General features: G+C 36.3%; 1 protein-coding gene across 5 annotated transcripts in view; it reads left to right on the top strand.

The window, feature by feature from the left end:
- ATF7IP2 (activating transcription factor 7 interacting protein 2) overlaps nucleotides 1-22,453 on the top strand; it is a 66,830-nt gene that overhangs the window by 10,887 nt on the left and 33,490 nt on the right. The window contains exons 2-7 of one of the 5 annotated variants that reach the window (XM_036928187.2): nucleotides 3,537-3,611; nucleotides 5,230-5,327; nucleotides 7,142-7,266; nucleotides 10,852-10,986; nucleotides 11,573-11,671; nucleotides 16,097-16,257. In XM_036928187.2, the coding sequence (XP_036784082.2) occupies nucleotides 5,240-5,327; nucleotides 7,142-7,266; nucleotides 10,852-10,986; nucleotides 11,573-11,671; nucleotides 16,097-16,257 (608 nt within the window). In that variant the 5' untranslated portion in view covers nucleotides 3,537-3,611; nucleotides 5,230-5,239. Of the gene's footprint in view, nucleotides 1-3,536; nucleotides 3,612-5,229; nucleotides 6,069-7,141; nucleotides 7,267-10,851; nucleotides 10,987-11,572; nucleotides 11,672-16,096; nucleotides 16,258-22,453 lie in introns of all 5 variants that reach the window. The other 4 variants (XM_036928184.2, XM_036928186.2, XM_036928185.2 and 1 more) reach the window with 4 other exon arrangements.

The following is a 22,453-nucleotide window of genomic DNA, read 5'->3' as shown; positions in this document are numbered from 1 at the left end:
AAGCAACAAATGAAAAAATAAACTGGATTTTTCCAAAATTAAAAATTTTAGATTTTCAAAACATACCAACAAAAAAATTGTAAAAACAGCCACAGAACATGAGGAAAAGTTTGCAAATCATATCTGATAAGGGACTGATATCTGATAAGGTTTCAACCTAGAATTCAGCTCTTTCAAGTCAATAATGTAAAGCAGATAACCCAGTTTTAAAGTGGGCAAGCTATCTGAATAGATATTTCTGTAAATGTCTTTGGAGTCATGGTGCTGTCCTACAGCACAGGGTCAATACTAATAGCCAAAAAGCACGTGGAAAGGTGTTCACTGGTCACTTGGGAAATGCAAGTCAATGACAGTGAGACACTTGCACCAAGATAACTACCCAAGACACATAATGAGTGTTGATGAAGAGGTATTAAAATTGGATCCGTCATTCACTTCTAGTGTGGATGTAGATTGGTTCAGACCCTTTGTTAAAACACTCTCACCGTGACTCATGAAAACATTTATAAATATAGAGTTACTGAATAACTCAGCAATTCCATCCTTGGGCATATACCCAAGAGAAAAGAAAGCGTATGTCCATGCAAAAACTTGTACATCTATGTGCATAGCAGCATTATTCATAAAAGCCAAATTTGGCTCTGTAGTAGGATTTGAATATCCAAGGTTATTCTTGAAAGTATAATATAGAAGGTAAAATCTGGGATGTAAAATTAAAAAGTGAAATAAGACACTTAAAAGGGGTAATGAAGAAAAGTTTACTTTTTTAAAAAGGATAAGATTTACTCAGGTAATATTGTTTCATTTTTGACCTCAGTGGTTAATGAAATGTTGACTGAAGGATGCTTTTAGAAAATCTTTATGCCAGAATCCATGCAATTGTGAAGCTTATGTAGACCTTAAAAAATAAAAAGGACATTTTCATATTAAGGTAGTACAGAAGTAACAAGTAACAGAAAGTAAAAGATAACAGCAACAAAGCTGTAAAAATCAGAAAGCATAAAACTAAACTAAACGTCAATGTCATTTATCATAAATATAACGGTTAATTTGTTCTATTTCAAAGACATACTCATTAGGTTAAAATATTTTCAGTAAGTGTTATAAGAGACAGCTAAAAAATTGATGGGATTAGTAATAGTATATTGAACAGGAATTCCATCAGGTAAGTAAAAATAGGGACATATTATTTTTAAAGTTTAAATTTAACAGGAAACTGTCAATTAACACATCTGAGTGAAAACAAAGTCAGATCCTTTCACTATATGCTAAAATCAGTTCTAGATGGATTAAGGACTTAAATTATAAAAGACAAAGTAAACTTGAGAAAATAGAGATAACTAATCTTTCTGACCTTTTGCTGTAGTACAGTACCATGATTCCAAAGAAGTCTGTGAAATGTAGCTTATTTGACAACAAAGAATTCAAGCTGATGAAAGAGAGTTGATTTCAGGTGATGCTGAAGATCCCTTCAATTAGAATGAGTTGTTACTTTTTATTCTCCCAGTAATAAATTTCACTAAACCTCTCTACAAGGCATAAACCTTCCCCTCACCTTTTAGGGAGTCGCCTTACTTTATTTTCTTGGGCCTTTTACTGGCAGTTTTATTTGTTTTCCTTAAGCATTCTTCTGATGGAGAGGTTTTTCCAGGTAAAGTACCTCTCCTTAGCCCCCTAAGTTTTGTCAACTAGCAAGTTGCACACTGTTACTACCAATTATCTCATGTTACTTATAAACTTTAATAATAATTCACTCAGAGCAAGCATTTCTATTGCATATTCACTCTGAGTTCTGCATTACTATTACATATTTTCATCACTTCACAGCCATGGTATAATTCCTTGTCCTTGGATAATCCAGGTCAGAAAAAGGCTTCTCCACCACCAGTAGGCTTCAGTATTTCACACATTACTATGGGGTAGGGAAGGATTTTTCAGAGGAGAGATTAAGCTTTGGCCATAAAAGAAAAAAAGAAATGTATAAATGTGTTTGTATTAAAATTAGGAAGAGTAAAGACCACCCACAGAACAAGAGAAGATACCTGTAACTAAAGTATTGACAAAGGATTATTACTAATAATTTATTTTTTAAGAACTAAATGAGGAAAGACACCCAATAGAAAATGAGTAATACAGAACCAGGAATTTTGCCAACAAGGAAATGTATAGCCAGTAAACATGAAAAGATGCTACTAATTAGGGAAATGCAAATTAAGAATAGTGAGATACTAATTGATATCCAAGTAGAATGGTAAAAATTAAGTCTGGCTATACCAAAGGTTCAGGTTGATGTGAACAGTGCTAACTCTTACACACTGCATGTAGGGATGTAAATTGATACAACTGCTTTGGGAAATAATTTGGTTAGCCTGAAGAGCTGAACATTTGTCCACCTTACTACTACCCAACAAACTCACTTAAGAAATGCTTGCAGATACGCACCCTGAAACAAAAATATTCACGGTAGCAATGTTAGGAAAACAAATCAGACAAAACTGGAAATGACCCTGATATCCTTCATAGATCACTGGATAATCGAATTTTGTTATATGGACCCAATAGGTTATTATAGCATCACATAAGTATATGCATTATTGTTATACACAACTGCATGGATGAACTTTGGAGATATGAGTGAAAAAACAATATTAGATAACTATAGTTTGCTTAGAAACAATTAAAATTAAACTATGTTGCTTACATGTTACATTTTTAATGAAACTATAATTTACAAAAGGCAGTAGAAGTATAGCTCAAAACTTAGATTACCTCAGGATGGAGAAGAGGGGGAAGAACACTTGGTAAATGTAGGTAAATGAAAAGTTACTGGTAGTGTTGAACGGTGGGTGTTTCAAAGCTATTCAGTGTTTCCAGTATGTTGTTACGGTTGATAATCAAGAGTATCACATGTCTTTTCAATGCATCAAATTTAGAGAAATATTTACCCCAAAGTTTTCAGAGATTTTCACTAGTCTGGGCCTTTCCTAAAGGCACTGAGAAGGACTACTGTAGCAAGGTGGTCACACTGTTGGATATTCTTGTAAGATTTACGAAGTAGTAAGATATTTAATCTGCAATCATTTAAGACTGCTGTCTCTCTTCACATCTTCATTTCTCCTTACCTTTGTGACACCTGGCAATAGAATGGTTTCAGGCAGTTTGTGAATGGAAATTGAATTAGTGTGGGTTTCATACAATGCATTTGTATTTCACAGTCACTTTCAAGTAAAAGTAATTGTTGCCTATCAGCCTGATTGTGATGGGAATGTGGTCTACAGTGCTTAGCACCCGAAATACATGAGTAGTGAAAAAACCAAGGATTGAAACATACAAAGTCAAAGGTAGTAACAAAAATTTTCCAATTAATCTGATGTCTAAAATCATAAGTAGAGGATTTAGTTTTCCAGTCGAAAGAGAAGTTTTCTCTTGTTAGAAATATACTCAAAAACAGCACATTCAATTAGAAATTCACTGTAATTTTCTTTTTTGAGTAGGAATTCTGCCTTTCAAATAAAACAGGAATTTTGTGTTTATAGGGCACAAAGTTGTAGCAGTACCAACAAGAAGTTTAGGTGAACCTGATTATCAATTTTAAAAATCAACAACTAGAGGTAAGAGTTTGTCTATTCTCTCTCCGGGAAATATTACAAAAGTTATGTTTATGAAGAGGCAATCAACTATGCAGTTATACATGAAAAATAGAGTTCTGTATTATAGTAGGCCCTTAATGAAAGTATGCTGTTTTTCTGGATTTTGTGATGTTATGTATACATAACAGTTTTTTAAATTTGAATTTATTGTGATTCATTTTCTCATTCTAAATAAATACTCTCACCTTTCAGCTCTCACAGATCCTGGAACTGTATCTGATCAAATGATATCTTGAACAAAAACAATATAGTAAAAGCTTGAAGTAAGAAAATAGATGATAAATGAAAAAGTTATTTAGGTAACTGTCTTGCCAATGGGTTTCAGCCCCAGGCAAGTTTGCTATGGATTCAGTGTGACCAAAGAAATTGACAGCAAAACGTTCTTGGGGTGAAAGGGTTATACCCAAGTTTATTTCCAGGTGGCAGGTCAGTCACTAGAATCCCATTCACTCAGAGTGAGTCTGCATGCAGCAAGCCGGTCTCTGCCTCTGGGCCCCTCTGTCTGCACAGCTGTCCTCTGGGCCTCTCTGCACAGTCGTCCTGCACAGCCATCCTCTGGGCCTCTGTCCTCGGCACTGCCACCACTCCAGCCTCTGCTCTGCTCTGCTCTCCTGCAGCCTTGCAGCCCTGCCACCATGTTGCGCCCAGAGCACTGGGCAGAACTCTTTATATAGAGTCAACAGCCATATATTGCCCACAGGTGTGCAATGAGCTAGTCAACCAGGGCCAGGTGAGAATCCTGGCCACAGGAACTCTCATTTTATCCACAGTAGCTTTGGCTGGGTTATTTGTGCCTTAAAACGTCCTAGATTCTGCTTTTGAGTTTAGTAAGTGTTCTATAGTTTGTTAGATAACTGCTCTATTGTGTAAATTCTTTTTTATTATTATTATGCCTTTTGATTGCCTTATCATTTGGCAGTATTGCTTTCTTTTAAACCAGTTCAGATCAAACTTAATGTTGATACCGAGGGATAAACGCTAAAATATTTTTCTCTGCCACGTAGTAGGTTTTTCTTATTTATGAGAAATAATTACAAGTATTATGAAACCTAAATTGGCTTATTTGAACTGGCATCCTGTGTGCATGTTTTATGCTCAGGACTATTGGAAGTTACTCCTGCAGTACCATTTATTTTGGGAATTTGAACATTAGGAAAAGTTTTGAGAAGGCGCCATTATGTGTAGAAAATGGAATGTTCTATGTAAAATATGGCCTTTTGTCCTTATGAAGAAATACAGTTTAATCTTTAGATTATCTAAAGTATGGCCTGCTTGATTTAACCAGATTTTAAGGATTAAAGCAGTGAGGTAATATAACAAAATTGGCCAAATAAATTATCAGGCTTAGGATGAAGTAGAGGCTTACTGGCAATATAAATTCTAAATTTATTTAGTTTAGATTTATAGAAAAAAATTTAAGTTATTTGTACATTTTCAGTGACAGATGAAAATGGATGTAATTTTCAATAAAAATAATTATCAATTTGGAGAGATAGTCTCAACATTATTTTAATATTGAAAATAAGTTAGCTTTTGTCTGTTGGAGAAAAGCACTTAAATGTGGTATCTTAAATTGTAGGATATGAAACATGGCAAGTCCAGATAAAAGCAAACGGAAGATATTAAAAGCCAAAAAAACAATGCCTCCAAGTTGCCGGAAGCAAGCAGAGATTCTGAGTAAGTCAAAGAATGTTGAAGCCCTGAAAACAAAAGCAGTTGGGGACAATGTGTCAAGTGGCAATCAGAATTCAAGTACTGGTGTCATAAGTAGCAAATGTGGACTTTCCGAAAATGACACTTCCTTATTGGACTCAAACAAAAATTCGGTATGCATACAGAAAAGTAAAGTGTTTTCTCAGAATTTAACAAAACCACTAGAAGTCGTTGGTTCAGAAACAAGATTGGAATACATTGAAGAACAAGCTATGTGCCTGCACCAAAAGCCACGTGAAACAGTAGAATCTCCCAGAAAACTCTTAACACAAGGGGCAAGAGATTCACAAAACATTTCTGAAAGCGATGTTGAATGTCGAGCAGATGTAAGAAAATCCTTTTTGGAACAACATGAAGTGGATTGTAATACGAAATCTATTTGCCCACCATCCAGTACAGTTCAAATGCCAAAGTCTACAGTAACCAGTACCTTGGATGATAAGATTATTGACAAGAGACTTTCCTATTTAAAAGCAAACTCTAATTCTGAGTCACACGATAAAAGACAAAATGACATTTTAAGTTCAGACATCCATTTTGTGCCTGTTGATAAAATACCTAAGGTGGCCAATTCAGTCATTTCTAGTGACTGTGCTGCTGGCATTTTGAAAAGTGAGCCCTGTAGAACCTGTCATTCCAGAATTTCAGATTGTGAAAGTACATACGCAACGCGGCTGTCGTCACTTGACACTGACCATTGTAACAGTAAGTCTATACTTACATGTCTTTAGGAGAAACTAAAATAGTTCTTTTCATTTTTTTTGGCGGATTTTATAGTCTCAGGTATAGCAACAGTAAAGTGCATATATGCAGGAAAAGAATAAATTATGACAATTATTTAACAGTATTTTGTTTCTGAACCATTCCTGGTCGGGAGGGTAATGGTAGCCCCCATATCCAAAGAGAAGTAAATTCTGGCAAAGAAGGAATCAGTCACTTTCCCTTAAGAGTACAAAAAAACCGAAGGGTTTTTTGTGGTTTACAGCAATTGTTTGGTTTATTTCATCTACATCTCTTCTTGTTTTTAAAGTTTTATTAGGTTAATAAGGAGACTAGTTGAAAGAGAATGGGTTTTTTAATTGTTGGTAAACCCATTTCTCTCCACAGAATTGATCTGTAAGTCACATGCCAAGTAAAAGCTGATAGATCATAAGTATACACATATACATACACACTTGTGTGTGTAGAGTGAAAGAGAAATGAACCAAATAATTAACTAAAAGTTCTAATGTTCTAAAGTCATAAAATAACAAAAGAAAATTTCATTAGAAATAGGGTGTGTTTGTAGGTGAACAGAATGTAAGAAAAAAATTTCAAAGGGTAATATTTTATTTATGCTCTTGGCTAGGCTACAGAGTGATCATTTAACAAGAGGAATTTAAAGTTGCTTAAAAATAATATTAGCATCACCTGTTAAAAATACATAGAACTGCCTAAATGATTACTAATAAAAATAATGTAAGACTACTTAAGTAACTATAAATAGAGGATTAAATGCTATAGTTCATTCAGTGTTTGTTGGGATTAAATAGGTGTTAAATGTGCATTAAATAAGACTGAAGGGAAAGTGTATTTGAGACCAGAAACCTACCTAAGATAGTCATCCTTTTTTAAGGATCTACTGGCCAGAATTTTTTATATAATCACATTTTTCTAAAAAATACTGTCATGGCCATGTTTTAGTTTTTCCATTTTCTTAGAGGGTCCCTAAATGAGAGAATTCCCCTGTTCTCCACTAGAAGGAATATTTTTACCTCTGATCTTTCCATCTCCCCAAGGCCATAAACAAAAGAAGAGGATGTTTTCAGAAAACAAAGAAAATGTTAAGCGCACAAAAACTTCAGAGCAAATTAATGAAACTATTTGTGTAGGTCTGGAAAAGGAAACAGCAATTCTGGAAAAGGTAAAATATTGGGCCTTACATATTTGCTTCAGAAACTTACTTTTGATTAGTGAAAAATGGTAAAAGTTAATTGCTCTCACAATGATTAGTACAGAAGACTTTGACTTGCTGCAAAGCTGGTATATGGAAACTGAATCAGCAAATGGAAGTATTAGGGAAAGGTGATTGTTTACATTACCAAAACATGTCCAGTTTCTTGAAAATGATCCTATGCAGAATAACCTAGAGAATCTTGTGTAGGTAGAGTGCTGTGGTAGAAATAGAATCGACATTTCAGTCAATATTACACTCAAATCTCTGTGAGTTGGACACTGCATAACCTTGAGCTTGGCTGAACAATCCAGTCTTTTCTGTACTGGTCTTGGGGTTCTTTGATCTACAGCTATAGCTGTTTGTAGTCTCTATCACAACTGACCACTCTATCATAGACTCAGACAACCAAGAAGTCCACTGAAGAATCCTGCTGCATTCATGTTTTACTTGCCCTAATTTCCAAGCTTACACAGATATGCTACTTTATATGGTACTTTGCTTTATAGCCTCATTAAATGCACATTTTGCTTTCATTTTTGCCCCATTTCAACTCTTACTACAGTTTTCATATATGTGTGATCAACTCTGAGTGTAAGAATGAGCTTCTGTCTTAGTAGGTCCTGTAATGAAGACCTGTTTGGGTGGTCATGTTTTGCTGCTTTACTAACCCTAAAATGTCAGGATGAAAAGTCATTATGTGGTAGATTAATGTCAGTCAGCTGCAACGGACCAAAATACCCAATCCAAACTATCCTGCTGTTTCAAAAACAAAAACATTACTGTTTTCTAAAACAGACCATTGCAATTATATAGTTACATATTATATAAATGTGTATTCACTAATAAATGGAAACTTCTTTGAGACACTCAGGTAGAACAGCTTAAAAGTTGAGTCAACAGTTCTTTCCTCTCTACCTCTTTCTTCCAGGAAGATCAAAGGAGACACTAATAAAAAATATGTGAATGTTCTGTTGCGTACAGGGAAGGGGTAGCAGAATTATGGGAAGCATGGATCTGGTTTAAGAAAAGGGTTGGGGATTCCAGCTGCATCTTACTCTCAATGATTAGTGGGTGAATGTAGCAATAAGTTCTGTCTGGACAAAGACAAAACATTTTAATTTCACTGGCATGAAAAAAGCAGGGTTTTCATTCACTACTGTTACCTACCTCACAAAATACTTGGTCCAGGTTGATACAGAAAATGGTTTAGTGAATGTAATTTGTATTCCTCCATCTCACTGAAAGTTTCTTGCACATTCTTCAGAGACAACTTCGGTTTTAGCTAATTCATATCTTTTTACCTGTCTCAAAAGAACTAACTTTCCCTCGCTTTTGTTTTAAATTCCTGTCTAAACACTTATCTCTGTAGACCGCATCTGTTTGTTTTTCTTGTTTGAATCCCAGTAGAATAGGGTTTCCTTAGAGTCCCAAAGCTGTTGACTCTGATCACTTGAGGTTTTGTAAGAATCCCAGCCCACCTGATTCCAAATACTGAAGTAGAGGGGTTTTTCTCTTAAAGTCTGAGTTATTCACTCTACCCATCGTTTTAGAAAGTTGAGGCAGATTAGGGATATAAAACTGCCAATCTTTCTCCATTCTTTAGGCTACCGTGGCTGCCGTCTACAAATTGTAGCCTGGACTTCCATCCGATCCCATCATTTTAGACACTTTGCTATCTCCAGAAGACATTTGTGAGGTGTTTGGTGGAGGTTGTTGGCTTCCTCTGTATGAGGAACATCACCAGTACATGAGAGCAGATGTCCACTCCGATCAGGAGGATCCAGCCCTTGGAGGGCATTTATCAGTCAAGTTTTAAGAGTCTGCCTCCATCTGAATCATCAGGAGTACTTGTTTAAATTGTGGTTTGTTGAACTCATTAACAATTAGACTATTATTTTAGGCTCCTCTTTTCTCCAACTTACCTGATAAGAATCCCTAGTAGTGTTAACACAACTTTCCAGGCCCCTTTCCAGGCAGTTCTGTTTAGTGAATCCAGAGTAGGGCGTAGGAATTTGTGTTTTTTTACAAGTATCCCATGTGATTCTCCCTCACCAGGGAAGTTAGGCAAACATTATGTGGCCTTTGCTTGTTAGCCAAACTGTATTCTATATTCAAACATTTAGATAGGTTTCTCCAAGACCGACCTGAGTGTAAGCTTCATATATCTCCAGGCGGTGAATTGGCAAACATGCAGTAATCCATAAAAACTACACATGGGTGACAAGAAATGTGTCAGTAAAAACAATATGTTTCTGAGCACTTATTTACATAATACATATATTTTGAGCACTTATTAATTTAATCAAAAATTAAAAGTGAAAGTAAAAATGACAAGTCTAATAATGTTGAGAAACCACTGAAATGTTAATGAAGCATTACAGAAGATATCAAGTAAACGATATGTTGAAGAGCAAGAATAGAAAATGAGAAGGAAAAACTTTGGAAATAATCAAATAAAATTACTGAATATGACCAATCATCCGGGTGATATCGATATAAAAGAGTTTAACATAGAAACTGTGTTCCAGTTTTGAGCACCAAGTAACAAGATAGTAGGGAAAAGATATTAAAAATACTAATAAATACCTTAAAGGTATCATGACAGGGTTCATTATTAAAAGGGACTATCATTATGAAAGTTGCTTACAGGAAGGATACAAATTAAGCAAAAAACTACAGTGGATGTTTCTGAATGTTTGGCCCAGCAGAGCTGTTCTTACCAGTGACCACTGAGATTAATTATGCTTTCTGAAAATAGGCAGTCTATTTTCTAAAAAACAGTGAGATAATAAAATGCGTTAAATGCTTCATGTGATAACTACTACAATCTGTTAGAATAGCATGTAGTATGCCAGATAGTCACTACATAATTGGTCCCTGGCTTCTTTCAGTTTTAGCAATAAGAAAGCCACCCCCTAAAAAACTATGTAATTAAAGGAGATCATCTTGCATACTTATTTCCTTCGTATCAATTCACTGTTTTTCATTTTGTGGAGCTCTTTCCCACGTTATCTTTATACATTCTTATAAAAATCCTATGAGCATCATTTGTTCAACTTCAACCCATTTGTGGACAGGGAAATTGAAGCTTAGATGTTGTGACTTCCCAAGGTGCATACAGCTTCTTAGTGGCAGGGTCAAGTATCTACTACAGACCAACCAAGCATTTTCAGTAGGCTCTGGTTCTCAAATAAGTGGAGTTCCTTTTTATGGACTACTAGGTTCCAGTTATGGTCATTAAAAAATGTAAATGGGATATAGGCTTTTATTGTTCCTTTTATATGTATTAATCAATGAACTACAGAAAACTTAGCACTAGCAGAATATATTTAATTTCTAATATCTGTATTTAAATATTAGGTGTGTTATGCTGAATTTGATATTCAACTTTCATAAAGCTTACTTAGTATAGTAATATAAACATAAAAATATAAGATACTTTATTGGTTCCAGTAAATCCAGAAATGAGCAAAGCTATTATAAGAAGTGGAAAATAAAATTGCTTTTAAGTTTGAAACGTGGGGTGTTCTGGTTTTTATTTTTAAATTCTAGGTCAGACATTTGATTCGACAGGAGACCTATAGTGCAAATTACAAACTATTTGATAACAAACTGAAAGAATTGACTGAGCGCATTGGGAAGACACAGTGCAGGAATAAGCATGAAGCGATAGCGGGTGAACTTTTCGTAAGTTTCTAATTTCATTTGATTTCACTTGAGTCCTTTTAAAAATTAGAATTTGGTGATATTTTACATGTTAGGAAAGGAAAAGAGTAAAGGCAGACACAAATCTGATCCCTGGCTACAAGCCTGATATGCTATATCCTAGGTAATAGAATTTATTTTATCTTAGCAGTATTGGCCCAAGCAATGCTTTTAGAAGTACCAGCCATTCTTTGTCAATTGACAGACTTAATACATAGGCAGTTTCTTTTGATTGAAAATACATTTCTGTACTTGAACTTGTACAAACTTTGGAGCCTTTTGGGAGTCTCTTCTTTCTTTACTCTTCCAAGATTCCTTGCTAAGTGGTGTTTCTACCAACATTAATGTTATTGTGGACCAATCAGAAATTTGACGGTTTATCTTGCATGCTTTAATGTTGTACTAGCATCAAATGTGATTTAAATCATTGGTTTATCTAAGAATTTCTCACTTATTTGGGTGGATGAAAAGTCTCACAAAACTACTTTGGCAAAAAGTTTTCCCTCCATCTCTATTATATGTTTTTTAGTACTCTGGTTTCTTATTTATTCTTCTCTTTTTCCTTTAGGCAAAAATAACAAAACTTCAAAGATGTATTAAAACAATTTGGCTATCTCAAAGGAATTGTTCAGAACCAAACAGCTTATCCAATGATACAGCCTATAAGGTTGGTATTAAAACACAAAGGAGTTTTAGTAACTTAGTTGACCCACATTATAAGTAGTTGTATTTTAAGAAATGAATATATTTCCATAATAAGATAAAAGGCTTAGAAGAAAATAAATTTATACTTAGTATGTTCCTATCACTCTGTCTCTGGATAAGACACCCTTAGGAAACCAAAAGTTAAGGGCGCTTATGTTTCTTTCACAAGTGAGTAGAAGAGTGACTTGTGATTGCCTGGACTGTCCCCCTTCCCACCATTTTATTACAAAAATTTTCAAACATAAACATCAAAGTTGAAAATTTTACAGTGAACACCTAGTATACTGGACACCTAAATTCTATGTTTACTATTTTAATACAGTTGCCCCTTGAACAAAATAGAGATTAGGGGCACTGACGCCCCTGAGCAGTCGAAAGTCCACATACAACTTTTGATTCCCCACTTAGCTACTAACAGCCTACTGTTGACCAGAAGCCTTACCAGTAGTAAGCAGTCAAGACAGTTCACACATATTTTGTATGTTATATGTACCATATACTGTATTCTTACAGTAAGCTAGAAAAAAGAACAGTTGTTTAAATGGTCGCAAATCTCCGAAAAATTTTCCAGTATATATATTGAAAAAAATTCATGTATAAATTGACATGTGCACTTCAAACCCATGTTGTTCAGTAGCCAACTATATGTTTTTGTCACATATCTGTTCCATCTGTTCATCCTCTAAGCTGTCTTTATATTTGGTACATTCAAAAGTATTAATGTATTTTGTATCAAAATGCACTTTGCAGTATAACTTCTAGAATATTTCAGCATGCATACAATTAGAGTTTGGTATCTGTTTATAGTTTTTACATAAAATTTTACCTTCAGTGTAATTCATTGAATTTTTTTCTTATAGTGTCTTTATTTGCTTTGTTATCATATGCATGTTAGCCTCAATGAACTGGGGAGCAATTTTACCCTCTTTTTCTGAAAGTTTGTGTAAGGTTTTTATTACTTCCTTAAATGTTTGATAAAATCCATCTCTGAAAACTATCTGGGCAAGGAGCTTTCTTTGTTGGAAGACTTTTACTTGAAAATACAATTTTTTAATAGCTGTAGGGCAATTCAAATTTCTCTGTCATCTTGAATCAGTTTTATAAGTTAGCTTTACAGGGAATTTATCCATTTAATCTGACTTGTTGAATTACTGGCATGAAGTAATTGATAAAATTCCCTTGTCCTTTTAATATTTATGTATCAGTAGTGATATACTGTTTTATTTCTGATATTGATAACCTATGTTTTCTTGATTCGTTTTGCTGGGGTTTTTAAATCTTATTAATTCCCTATCACTTGTTTCTTTTCTGCTTTTTATTATTTCCTTCCTTTTCCTTACTTCGGGTATAATTTGTTCTTTTTCCAGCTTCTTAAGAGTGAAAGAGCATTAATTTTTAGCCTTTTCTACTAAAAAACATTTAAAGCTATGAATTTGCTTCTGAGCATCTTCTCAGTGCTTGGATTATACACCTCTTAGTGCATAGGTTATAACATAATCTTTGATATACTATCTATTTTTTTCCATCAGTTCAAAATAATTTCTAATTTCCCTTGTATTGTTCTTTGGCCCATGGATTATTTACAAGTGTGTGTTTAACGTCCAAATATTTGGGCTTTTCTAGATACCTTATTTTTATTGATATCTAATTTCATTTCACTTTGGTCAGAGAACATACTATGTAAAATTTCAGTATTAGGAGTTATTGAAACTTATTTGATAGCCCAAGATATGCTTTCTCTTGGGGAATGTTCCATGTACACATAAAAAGAATGTTGGGTGTAATATTCTATAAATGTCACTTCTGTGTCGGTTGTGTCAAGGTGGCCGACAGTGGTGAATAATGGCCCCAAGAAGATGTCTATGACCTAATCCCCAAAAGCTATGAGTATGTTAACTGTACATGGTAAAAGCAGCTTATAGATGGGGTGATTATCCTGGTGGGCTCAATATAATCACCAGGGTCAAAGGCGAAGGAGGAAATGGGACAATGGAAGCTGAGGTCGGAATGACTGCACTGAATACAGAAGGGGCCATAAGCCAAGGAATGCTGGCAGCTTTCAGAAGCTGGGGGGGAAAAAGCAAACATTCTCCCCCAGAAATCTCCAGAAGGGAGTAGTGCAGCCAGCAACTTGATCTTGGTTTAGTAAAACTGATTTCAAACTTCTGGCCCCCAGACCTGTGGTAGATTAAATCCCTGTTGTTTTAAATCACCCAATCGGGGTAATTTGTTATAGCAGCCTTAGGAAACTAATACAGAGTGTGGTACCAGAAAGTGGGGCCTAAAGAGGAGGAGGTGGATTGGGAATGAGATAATGGGTAGAGGCCAGAAGAATATTGAGGAGCATGATTTTTAAAAAGCCTGAACTGCTTTGAACAGACTCTCAGGAGAACTCAGATGTTAAAGACTACAACTGAGGGCTCAAAAGGAAATGAGAAACACCTCAGAGAAAGCCAGAAAGCCTGCATAGTCCAAGAAAATACCTGAATCTTCATAAACAGACTATTGGTAGAAATATGGACATTTAAAAGCACTATTGGTGAGGATTCAAAAGAAAATGAGGAACACGTTAGTGGAAACTGGAGAAAAGGGATTATTGTTAGATAGAGGCGGAAGCTTAGCTAAATTGTGTCCTACAGTGATAGGGAAAGCAGAACTCAGAAGTGATGAACTTGCATTTTTATTGGGCTGACAAGATTTTTGAGCAAAATTGAATGTTAGGCTTGGTTTCTCGCTTTTTATAGCAAAATGTGAAAGGAAAGAAATTAATGGCAAAACTATTTAGCAAAAAGGAACCACTACTTGACATAGAAAATTCTGAGTCTATCCAGACGGCAGAAGACCCTAAAATAAGAGGTTCCCTGTCTGAAAAGCATGCCCTGGAGAGAAAGCCAATGGTGTATTTGGATAGCCTTTTACTAGTGCCTTTGAAGGATCAAAAGGTCAGAGAATATTCAGAGATGAGGCATTTGACTCTTTTTCAGCAGGCAGTTACCCTGTTGAGATTTAGTGTGGCTGTCTTTTGTGAGCTGTAGTTTCAATGACCGTTCACTTTTCAAAGCCCATGGGGCACGCTCCTGGTTGACGTCATTCTTCTGGCTCCCCTGGATCTCCTGTTGTGCTGCCTGGGCTCCCCAGTTATGTTGGTGGGAAATTCAAGAAACATTGGCCTATGGTCACTGCCACTGCAGGGGACCCCAGGTGGGGAGCAGGGACACTGCTGATGACTTAGGAGTGCACACCCGCCACTGTCCTCAGGGTGGGATGGTAGCCCTGCTGACAGTGCAGTGGAGCTCCCCCGCTCCTGTTCCAGGTTGGGCCCTGGCTGGGCTTTGCTAACACTGCCGCAACAGCCTCTTGGGGCCACTTTGTCCAGGTGTCAGGTGGAGGCCCAGCTGACACTACTACTACTGCAGCGAATCTGTCTGCTGATTTCTGCACTTGTGGAGTGGATGATTAGCCACCCCTGCTCCAGACTTAAAGAAAAAGATGGGTCCCTGGCCTTTCTGGGACACAGCGCAGGATAGTGGATAATAAAAAGAAAACTCAGGAAACTCACTGTGGTGTTGCTCCTCAGATTTGAGGTCCCCAGGCAGTCTGCCCTCTTCCTTCCTCCTTTCAGAGATGTTCTATGATTATCTGTGGAATTATTTCCAGGGTCCTTAGTTGTGCCTAGAGGGGAGGAGCAGAGAAAAAGACATTGTCCTGGAACGGAAGGGATACCAATTTTTTGCGCTATTTTTTCCAGTGTTATCTGAACCTGTGTCTACATATAAAATCTGTATGGCATTTCCGAATTTTGCTTTTGTGTACTTGTACTTTTGTTCATGCTTTCTGCCAGAAAAACCCATGAGCTGGGCAATCAATTGATCTTTCTGTACTGATTAAAACACAAATATTTAAAATGCTGCAAGTTCTCAACCAAAGCATGGACTGAATATTTCAGCTCCAAGTTTTAAACAGAACTCCTCAAATGGAAGAGCAAGTTGGAAATCTGGTTTATTCCTGGTCTTGTCATTATTAGGGGTATAATAAAAGTAAGAAGTTTTCTTAAGTCTGATGTTCTTAAAACTTAGCCTAATAGGAATAAAATGTCTAAATACTTAGGTATTTGTTTTTCCTTCTTTCCATCCAAGCTAGGAAGTTGATTTTTACTGTCATTTTTATTTCTTTGAAGTATTGCTTTTTATTCATTCGGTCAGAGAAACTGCAGTTGTGGTCATCAGCCACTGAAACACATATAATTGAATATATAATTTGCCCTGTGTATTTGAGAAAATTTTGAGAACATTTCCAAGTGAAATTTTACCTGTCATCAATTTTGTGTAGAAGAGCACTGCTGGTTACCTGCCCCACATCAACTGTTTTCTCCTCACCCTGTTAACAGTTTGCAAACTCAGAGACCACAGATTCGGATGAGAATCCAGAGCCAGTTATTAGTCCAGATAAAAGAAGGATTTATGTGAACTCTGAACCTTCTACGCCTTCTGAATATGCAAATGAAAAGATTCACTTGTGGCAGGATCATAACAAGGCTGTTTCTGAAAGGTAGGCATTATTTCTACATGCATAAACTTATATACCTAAGCATACACTTATATACCCTTCTCTCAAACATAAAATATCTTAAAGCTTTATATTCATATGAACACTATATTTGTCTGTTATGAAGGAATGGAACTCATTCTCCAAAGCTTTTATCATTGTTTTAATAGCACTCAATAAAATTTTGAATTGGTTAGGTGCTCAGGTTTTTCACTGTTATCCTTTCCAGCTTTCGTTTCTGGACTGATCCCTTCCAGTAGTTTGCAGTTCTACAGATAGAAAACTGAAATCGTAGCTTAAAAAAACTTACACAGAAAATTAAGGCTAGGAAAGTGAGACAAGGAAAACAGTGCCTAAAATTCATTCTCTGCATGTCGAAAGTCATATTATTTTAACTTCAAATTTGAGTGAACAGGTTTACTTATTTGTATAAGTGAGTCACACAAAGCACCTAATTCTGTGATCTAGTTTAAAAGATTTGGGACTAGTGGGGAAAAAGTAGTTGATCTTAACAAAGAAACATGATCGGTGATCCTGAGCTCAGTTGATGTTGAGGGGCGGGAGGGGGCCCCATTTTAATGAATTCTTTTCACTGGTAGTTCTCAGCAGTTTTGAAACTTTATCATATTATTTATTTATTCTGAACATTCACTCCTTTAAATGTTCTGTGGTTTTACTTTTATATGTTAAATTACACCTCAGCTTTTTTTTTTTTTTTTTAAATAATTATTTTTTATTGAAGGGTAGTTGACGCACAGTATTACATTACATTAGTTTCAAGTGTACAACACAGTGGTAGAACATTTATATACATAATTCTAGGTTCCAGCTATCACCCTACCAAGCTGTTACAATATCTTGACTATATTCCTTATGCTATACATTACATCCCGGTTACTTATTTATTTTACCATTGGAAGTCTATCCTTTTTTTTTTTTTTTTGTGAGGGCATCTCTCATATTTATTGATCAAATGGTTGTTAACGACAATAAAATTCTGTATAGGGGAGTCAATGCTCAATGCACAATCATTAATCCACCCCAAGCCTAATTTTCGTCAGTCTCCAATCTTCTGAGGCATAACAAACAAGTTCTTACATGTAGAACAAACTCTTACATAATGAATAAGTTACATAGTGAACAGTACAAGGGCAGTCATCACAGAAACTTTCGGTTTTGCTCATGCATTATGAACTATAAACAGTCAGTTCAAATATGAATACTCATTTGGTTTTTATACTTGATTTATATGTGGATACCACATTTCTCTCTTTATTATTATTTTTAATAAAATGCTGAAGTGGTAGGTAGATACAAGATAAAGGTAGAAAACATAGTTTAGTGTTGTAAGAGAGCAAATGTAGATGATCAGGTGTGTGCCTGTAGACTATGTGTTAATCCAAGCTAGACCAGGACAATAAAACATCCACGTATGCAGAAGATTTCTCTCAGAATAGGGGGGGTGAGGTTCTAAGCCTCACCTCTGTTGATCCCCAATTTCTCACCTGATGGCCCCCCTGCGACTGTGCCTGTCTTAGGTTGTTCCTCCCTTGAGGAATCTTACCCGTCTCTGGCTAACCAGTCATCTTCCGGGGCCATACAGGGAAATATGAAGTTGGTAACTGAGAGGGAAGCCTTATTGTTTGAAAAGGTTAGCTTTTTACTTCTTTGCATATTTATGCCCTGTGGCTTCTATGCCCAGCATTTGTCTTGAGGTATCTTTACCACTTGGAGGAGTTATGATACTCGGTAAATTTGATATGAGGCACGAATTCTATTTAAGGGTTGTAATTAGGAAGGAAGAAGAAAAGCTATAGAAGTAGCAGACGGAAGAAAACCTGGGAAGATTGATTATTTCTTTGACATATCTTCTTGTAGAGTAACTTCAGCATGTATAGGTTTTAAGCTACTACTTAAATTGCGCACACACATTAACATAATAGGACTATAGTTACATAACCAAAGCATATCTGTAATTACCAGCCATCTCCAGTGAAACCAAGAAAACCATTAAGGCACCTTAGGCATTTGTGAAAACTTATCTATGATATTGTGGATATTGTCCAACTGAACTTGAACAGTCTGAGAGAAATCAGACAAATTAAAACAACCCATTCCTGGGGACTGTTCACATGCCATATGTTCTTTTAACAGTAAATAGTCTGTAGTTGTAAGAGTTTGGAGCGCTACAATTTGCACTTCTCCAAATTCTTGGTTGAGTTCCAACAGTATAGATCGAGTCAAATTTGTTGTTTTACTGTATGCACAGGCCAGCTTAGATATCTCCTTCCTCATTCCCATGGCAAGTCCAGGAACTGGTGGGATGAGCGCATCTACAGCTGTAGCAGTGCGTGGATCTTTGTTGGGGTTTTTTGATGATCATCTTCTGGCATGAGTCTTCCAGAGAGTGCAGATGTTGGAAGTTCTTTTTCATATCATATCTTAGTTCATTTTAGGGGTAGCCCAATTAGGCTTTGATCCTGTTAGTCCATTCTTGAGTTCTGTGATTCTGCTGCTGTTTTGTTCCTTCAGTTTTTCCTTTGTTCTTATATTCCACAGATAAGTGAAATCATTTGGTATTTCTCTTTCTCCGCTTGGCTTGTTTCACTGAGCATAATACCCTCAGCTCCATCCATGTTGCTGCAAATGATTGGATTTGCCCTTTTCTTATGGCTGAGTAGTATTCCATTGTGTATATGTACCACATCTTCTTTATCCATTCATCTATTGATGGACATTTAGGTTGCTTCCAATTCTTGGCTATTGTAAATAGTGCTGCAATAAACATAGGGGTCCATCTGTCTTTCTCAAACTTGATTAATGCGTTCTTAGGGTAAATTCCTAGGAGTGCAATTCCTGGGTCAAATGGTAAGTCTGTTTTGAGCATTTTGATGTACCTCCATACTGCTTTCCACAATGGTTGAACTAACTTACATTCCCACCAGCAGTGTAGGAGGGTTCCCCTTTCTCCACAGCCTCGCCAACATTTGTTGTTGTTTGTCTTTTGGATGGCAGCCATCCTTACTGGTGTAAGGTGATACCTCATTGTAGTTTTAATTTGCATTTCTCTGATAATTAGCGATGTGGAGCATCTTTTCATGTGTCTGTTGGCCATCTGTATTTCTTTTTTGGAGAACTGTCTGTTCAGTTCCTCTGCCCATTTTTTAATTGGGTTATTTGTTTTTTGTTTGTTGAGGCGTGTGAGCTCCTTATATATTCTGGACGTCAAGCCTTTATCGGATGTGTCATTTTCAAATATATTCTCCCATACTGTAGGGATCCTTCTTGTTCTATTGATGGTGTCTTTTGCTGTACAGAAGCTTTTCAGCTTAATATAGTCCCACTTACTCATTTTTGCTGTTGTTTTCCTTGCCCGGGGAGATATGTTCAAGAAGAGGTCACTCATGTTTATGTCTAAGAGGTTTTCGCCTATGTTTTCTTCCAAGAGTTTAATGGTTTCATGGCTTACATTCAGGTCTTTGATCCATTTTGAGTTTACTTTTGTATATGGGGTTAGACAATGGTCCAGTTTCATTCTCCTACATGTAGCTGTCCAGTTTTGCCAGCACCACCTGTTGAAGAGACTGTCATTTCGCCATTGTATGTCCATGGCTCCTTTATCAAATATTAATTGACCATATATGTCTGGGTTAATGTCTGGATTCTCTAGTCTGTTCCATTGGTCTGTGGCTCTGCTCTTGTGCCAGTACCAAATTGTCTTGATTACTATGGCTTTATAGTAGAGCTTGAAGTTGGGGAGTGAGATCCCCCCTACTTTATTCTTCTTTCTCAGGATTGCTTTGGCTATTCGGGGTCTTTTGTGTTTCCATATGAATTTTTGAATTATTTGTTCCAGTTCATTGAAGAATGTTGCTGGTAGTTTCATAGGGATTGCATCAAATCTGTATATTGCTTTGGGCAGGATGGCCATTTTGACGATATTAATTCTTCCTAGCCACGAGCATGGGATGAGTTTCCATCTGTTAGTGTCCCCTTTAATTTCTCTTAAGAGTGACTTGTAGCTTTCAGAGTATAAGTCTTTCACTTCTTTGGTTAGGTTTATTCCTAGGTATTTTATTTTTTTTGATGCAATTGTGAATGGAGTTGTTTTCCTGATTTCTCTTTCTGTTGGTTCATTGTTAGTATATAGGAAAGCCACAGATTTCTGTGTGTTGATTTTGTATCCTGCAACTTTGCTGTATTCCGATACCATTTCTAGTAGTTTTGGGGTGGAGTCTTTAGGGTTTTTTATGTACAGTATCATGTCATCTGCAAATAGTGACAGTTTAACTTCTTCTTTACCAATCTGGATTCCTTGTATTTCTTTATTTTGTCTGATTGCCGTGGCTAAGACCTCCAGTACTATGTTAAATAACAGTGGAGAGAGTGGGCATCCCTGTCTAGTTCCTGATCTCAGAGGAAATGCTTTCAGCTTCTCGCTGTTCAATATAATGTTGGCTGTGGGTTTATCATAGATGGCCTTTATTATGTTGAGGTACTTGCCCTCTATTCCCATTTTGCTGAGAGTTTTTAACATGAATGGATGTTGAACTTTGTCAAATGCTTTTTCAGCATCTATGGAGATGATCATGTGGTTTTTGTCTTTCTTTTTGTTGATGTGGTGGATGATGTTGATGGACTTTCGAATGTTGTACCATCCTTGCATCCCTGGGATGAATCCCACTTGGTCATGGTGTATGATCCTTTTGATGTATTTTTGAATTCGGTTTGCTAATATTTTGTTGAGTATTTTTGCATCTACGTTCATCAGTGATATTGGTCTGTAGTTTTCTTTTTTGGTGGGGTCTTTGCCTGGTTTTGGTATTAGGGTGATGTTAGCTTCGTAGAATGAGTTTGGGAGTATCCCCTCCTCCTCTATTTTTTGGAAAACTTTAAGGAGAATGGGTATTATGTCTTCCCTGTATGTCTGATAAAATTCCGAGGTAAATCCATCTGGCCCGGGGGTTTTGTTCTTTGGTAGTTTTTTGATTACCGCTTCAATTTCGTTGCTGGTAATTGGTCTGTTTAGATTTTCTGTTTCTTCCTGGGTCAATCTTGGAAGGTTGTATTTTTCTAGGAAGTTGTCCATTTCTCCTAGGTTTCCCAGCTTGTTAGCATATAGGTTTTCATAGTATTCTCCAATAATTCTTTGCATTTCCGTGGGGTCCGTCGTGATTTTTCCTTTCTCGTTTCTGATACTGTTGATTTGTGTTGACTCTCTTTTCTTCTTAATAAGTCTGGCTAGAGGCTTATCTATTTTGTTTATTTTCTCGAAGAACCAGCTCTTGGTTTCATTGATTTTTGCTATTGTTTTATTCTTCTCAATTTTATTTATTTCTTCTCTGATCTTTATTATGTCCCTCCTTCTGCTGACCTTAGGCCTCATCTGTTCTTCTTTTTCCAATTTTGATAATTGTGACATTAGACCATTCATTTGGGATTGCTCTTCCTTTTTTAAATATGCTTGGATTGCTATATACTTTCCTCTTAAGACTGCTTTTGCTGTGTCCCACAGAAGTTGGGGCTTAGTGTTGTTGTTGTCATTTGTTTCCATATATTGCTGGATCTCCATTTTGATTTGGTCATTGATCCATTGATTATTTAGGAGTGTGTTGTTAAGCCTCCATGTGTTTGTGAGCCTCTTTGCTTTCTTTGTACAGTTTATTTCTAGTTTTATGCCTTTTTGGTCTGAAAAGTTGGTTGGTAGCATTTCAATCTTTTGGAATTTTCTGAGGCTCTTTTTGTGGCCTAGTATGTGGTCTATTCTGGAGAATGTTCCATGTGCACTTGAGAAGAATGTATATCCCGCTGTTTTTGGATGTAGAGTTCTGTAGATGTCTATTAGGTCCATCTGCTCTACTGTGTTGTTCAGTGCTTCCGTGTCCTTACTTATTTTCTGCCCAGTGGATCTATCCTTTGGGGTGAGTGGTGTGTTGAAGTCGCCTAGAATGAATGCATTGCAGTCTATATCCCCCTTTAGTTCTGTTAGTATTTGTTTCACATATGCTGGTGCTCCTGTGTTGGGTGCATATATATTTAGAATGGTTATATCCTCTTGTTTGACTGAGCCCTTTATCATTATGTAGTGTCCTTCTTTATCCCTTGTTACTTTCTTTGTTTTGAAGTCTATTTTGTCTGATATTAGTACTGCAAGCCCTGCTTTCTTCTCACTGTTGTTTGCTTGAAATATGTTTTTCCA

This window comes from Manis pentadactyla, chromosome 10 (assembly GCF_030020395.1).
Source record: "Manis pentadactyla isolate mManPen7 chromosome 10, mManPen7.hap1, whole genome shotgun sequence".
NCBI lineage: Eukaryota > Metazoa > Chordata > Mammalia > Pholidota > Manidae > Manis > Manis pentadactyla.
The sequence above is the reverse complement of the archived record's forward strand: the minus strand, read 5'-3'. Positions and strand labels throughout refer to the sequence as shown.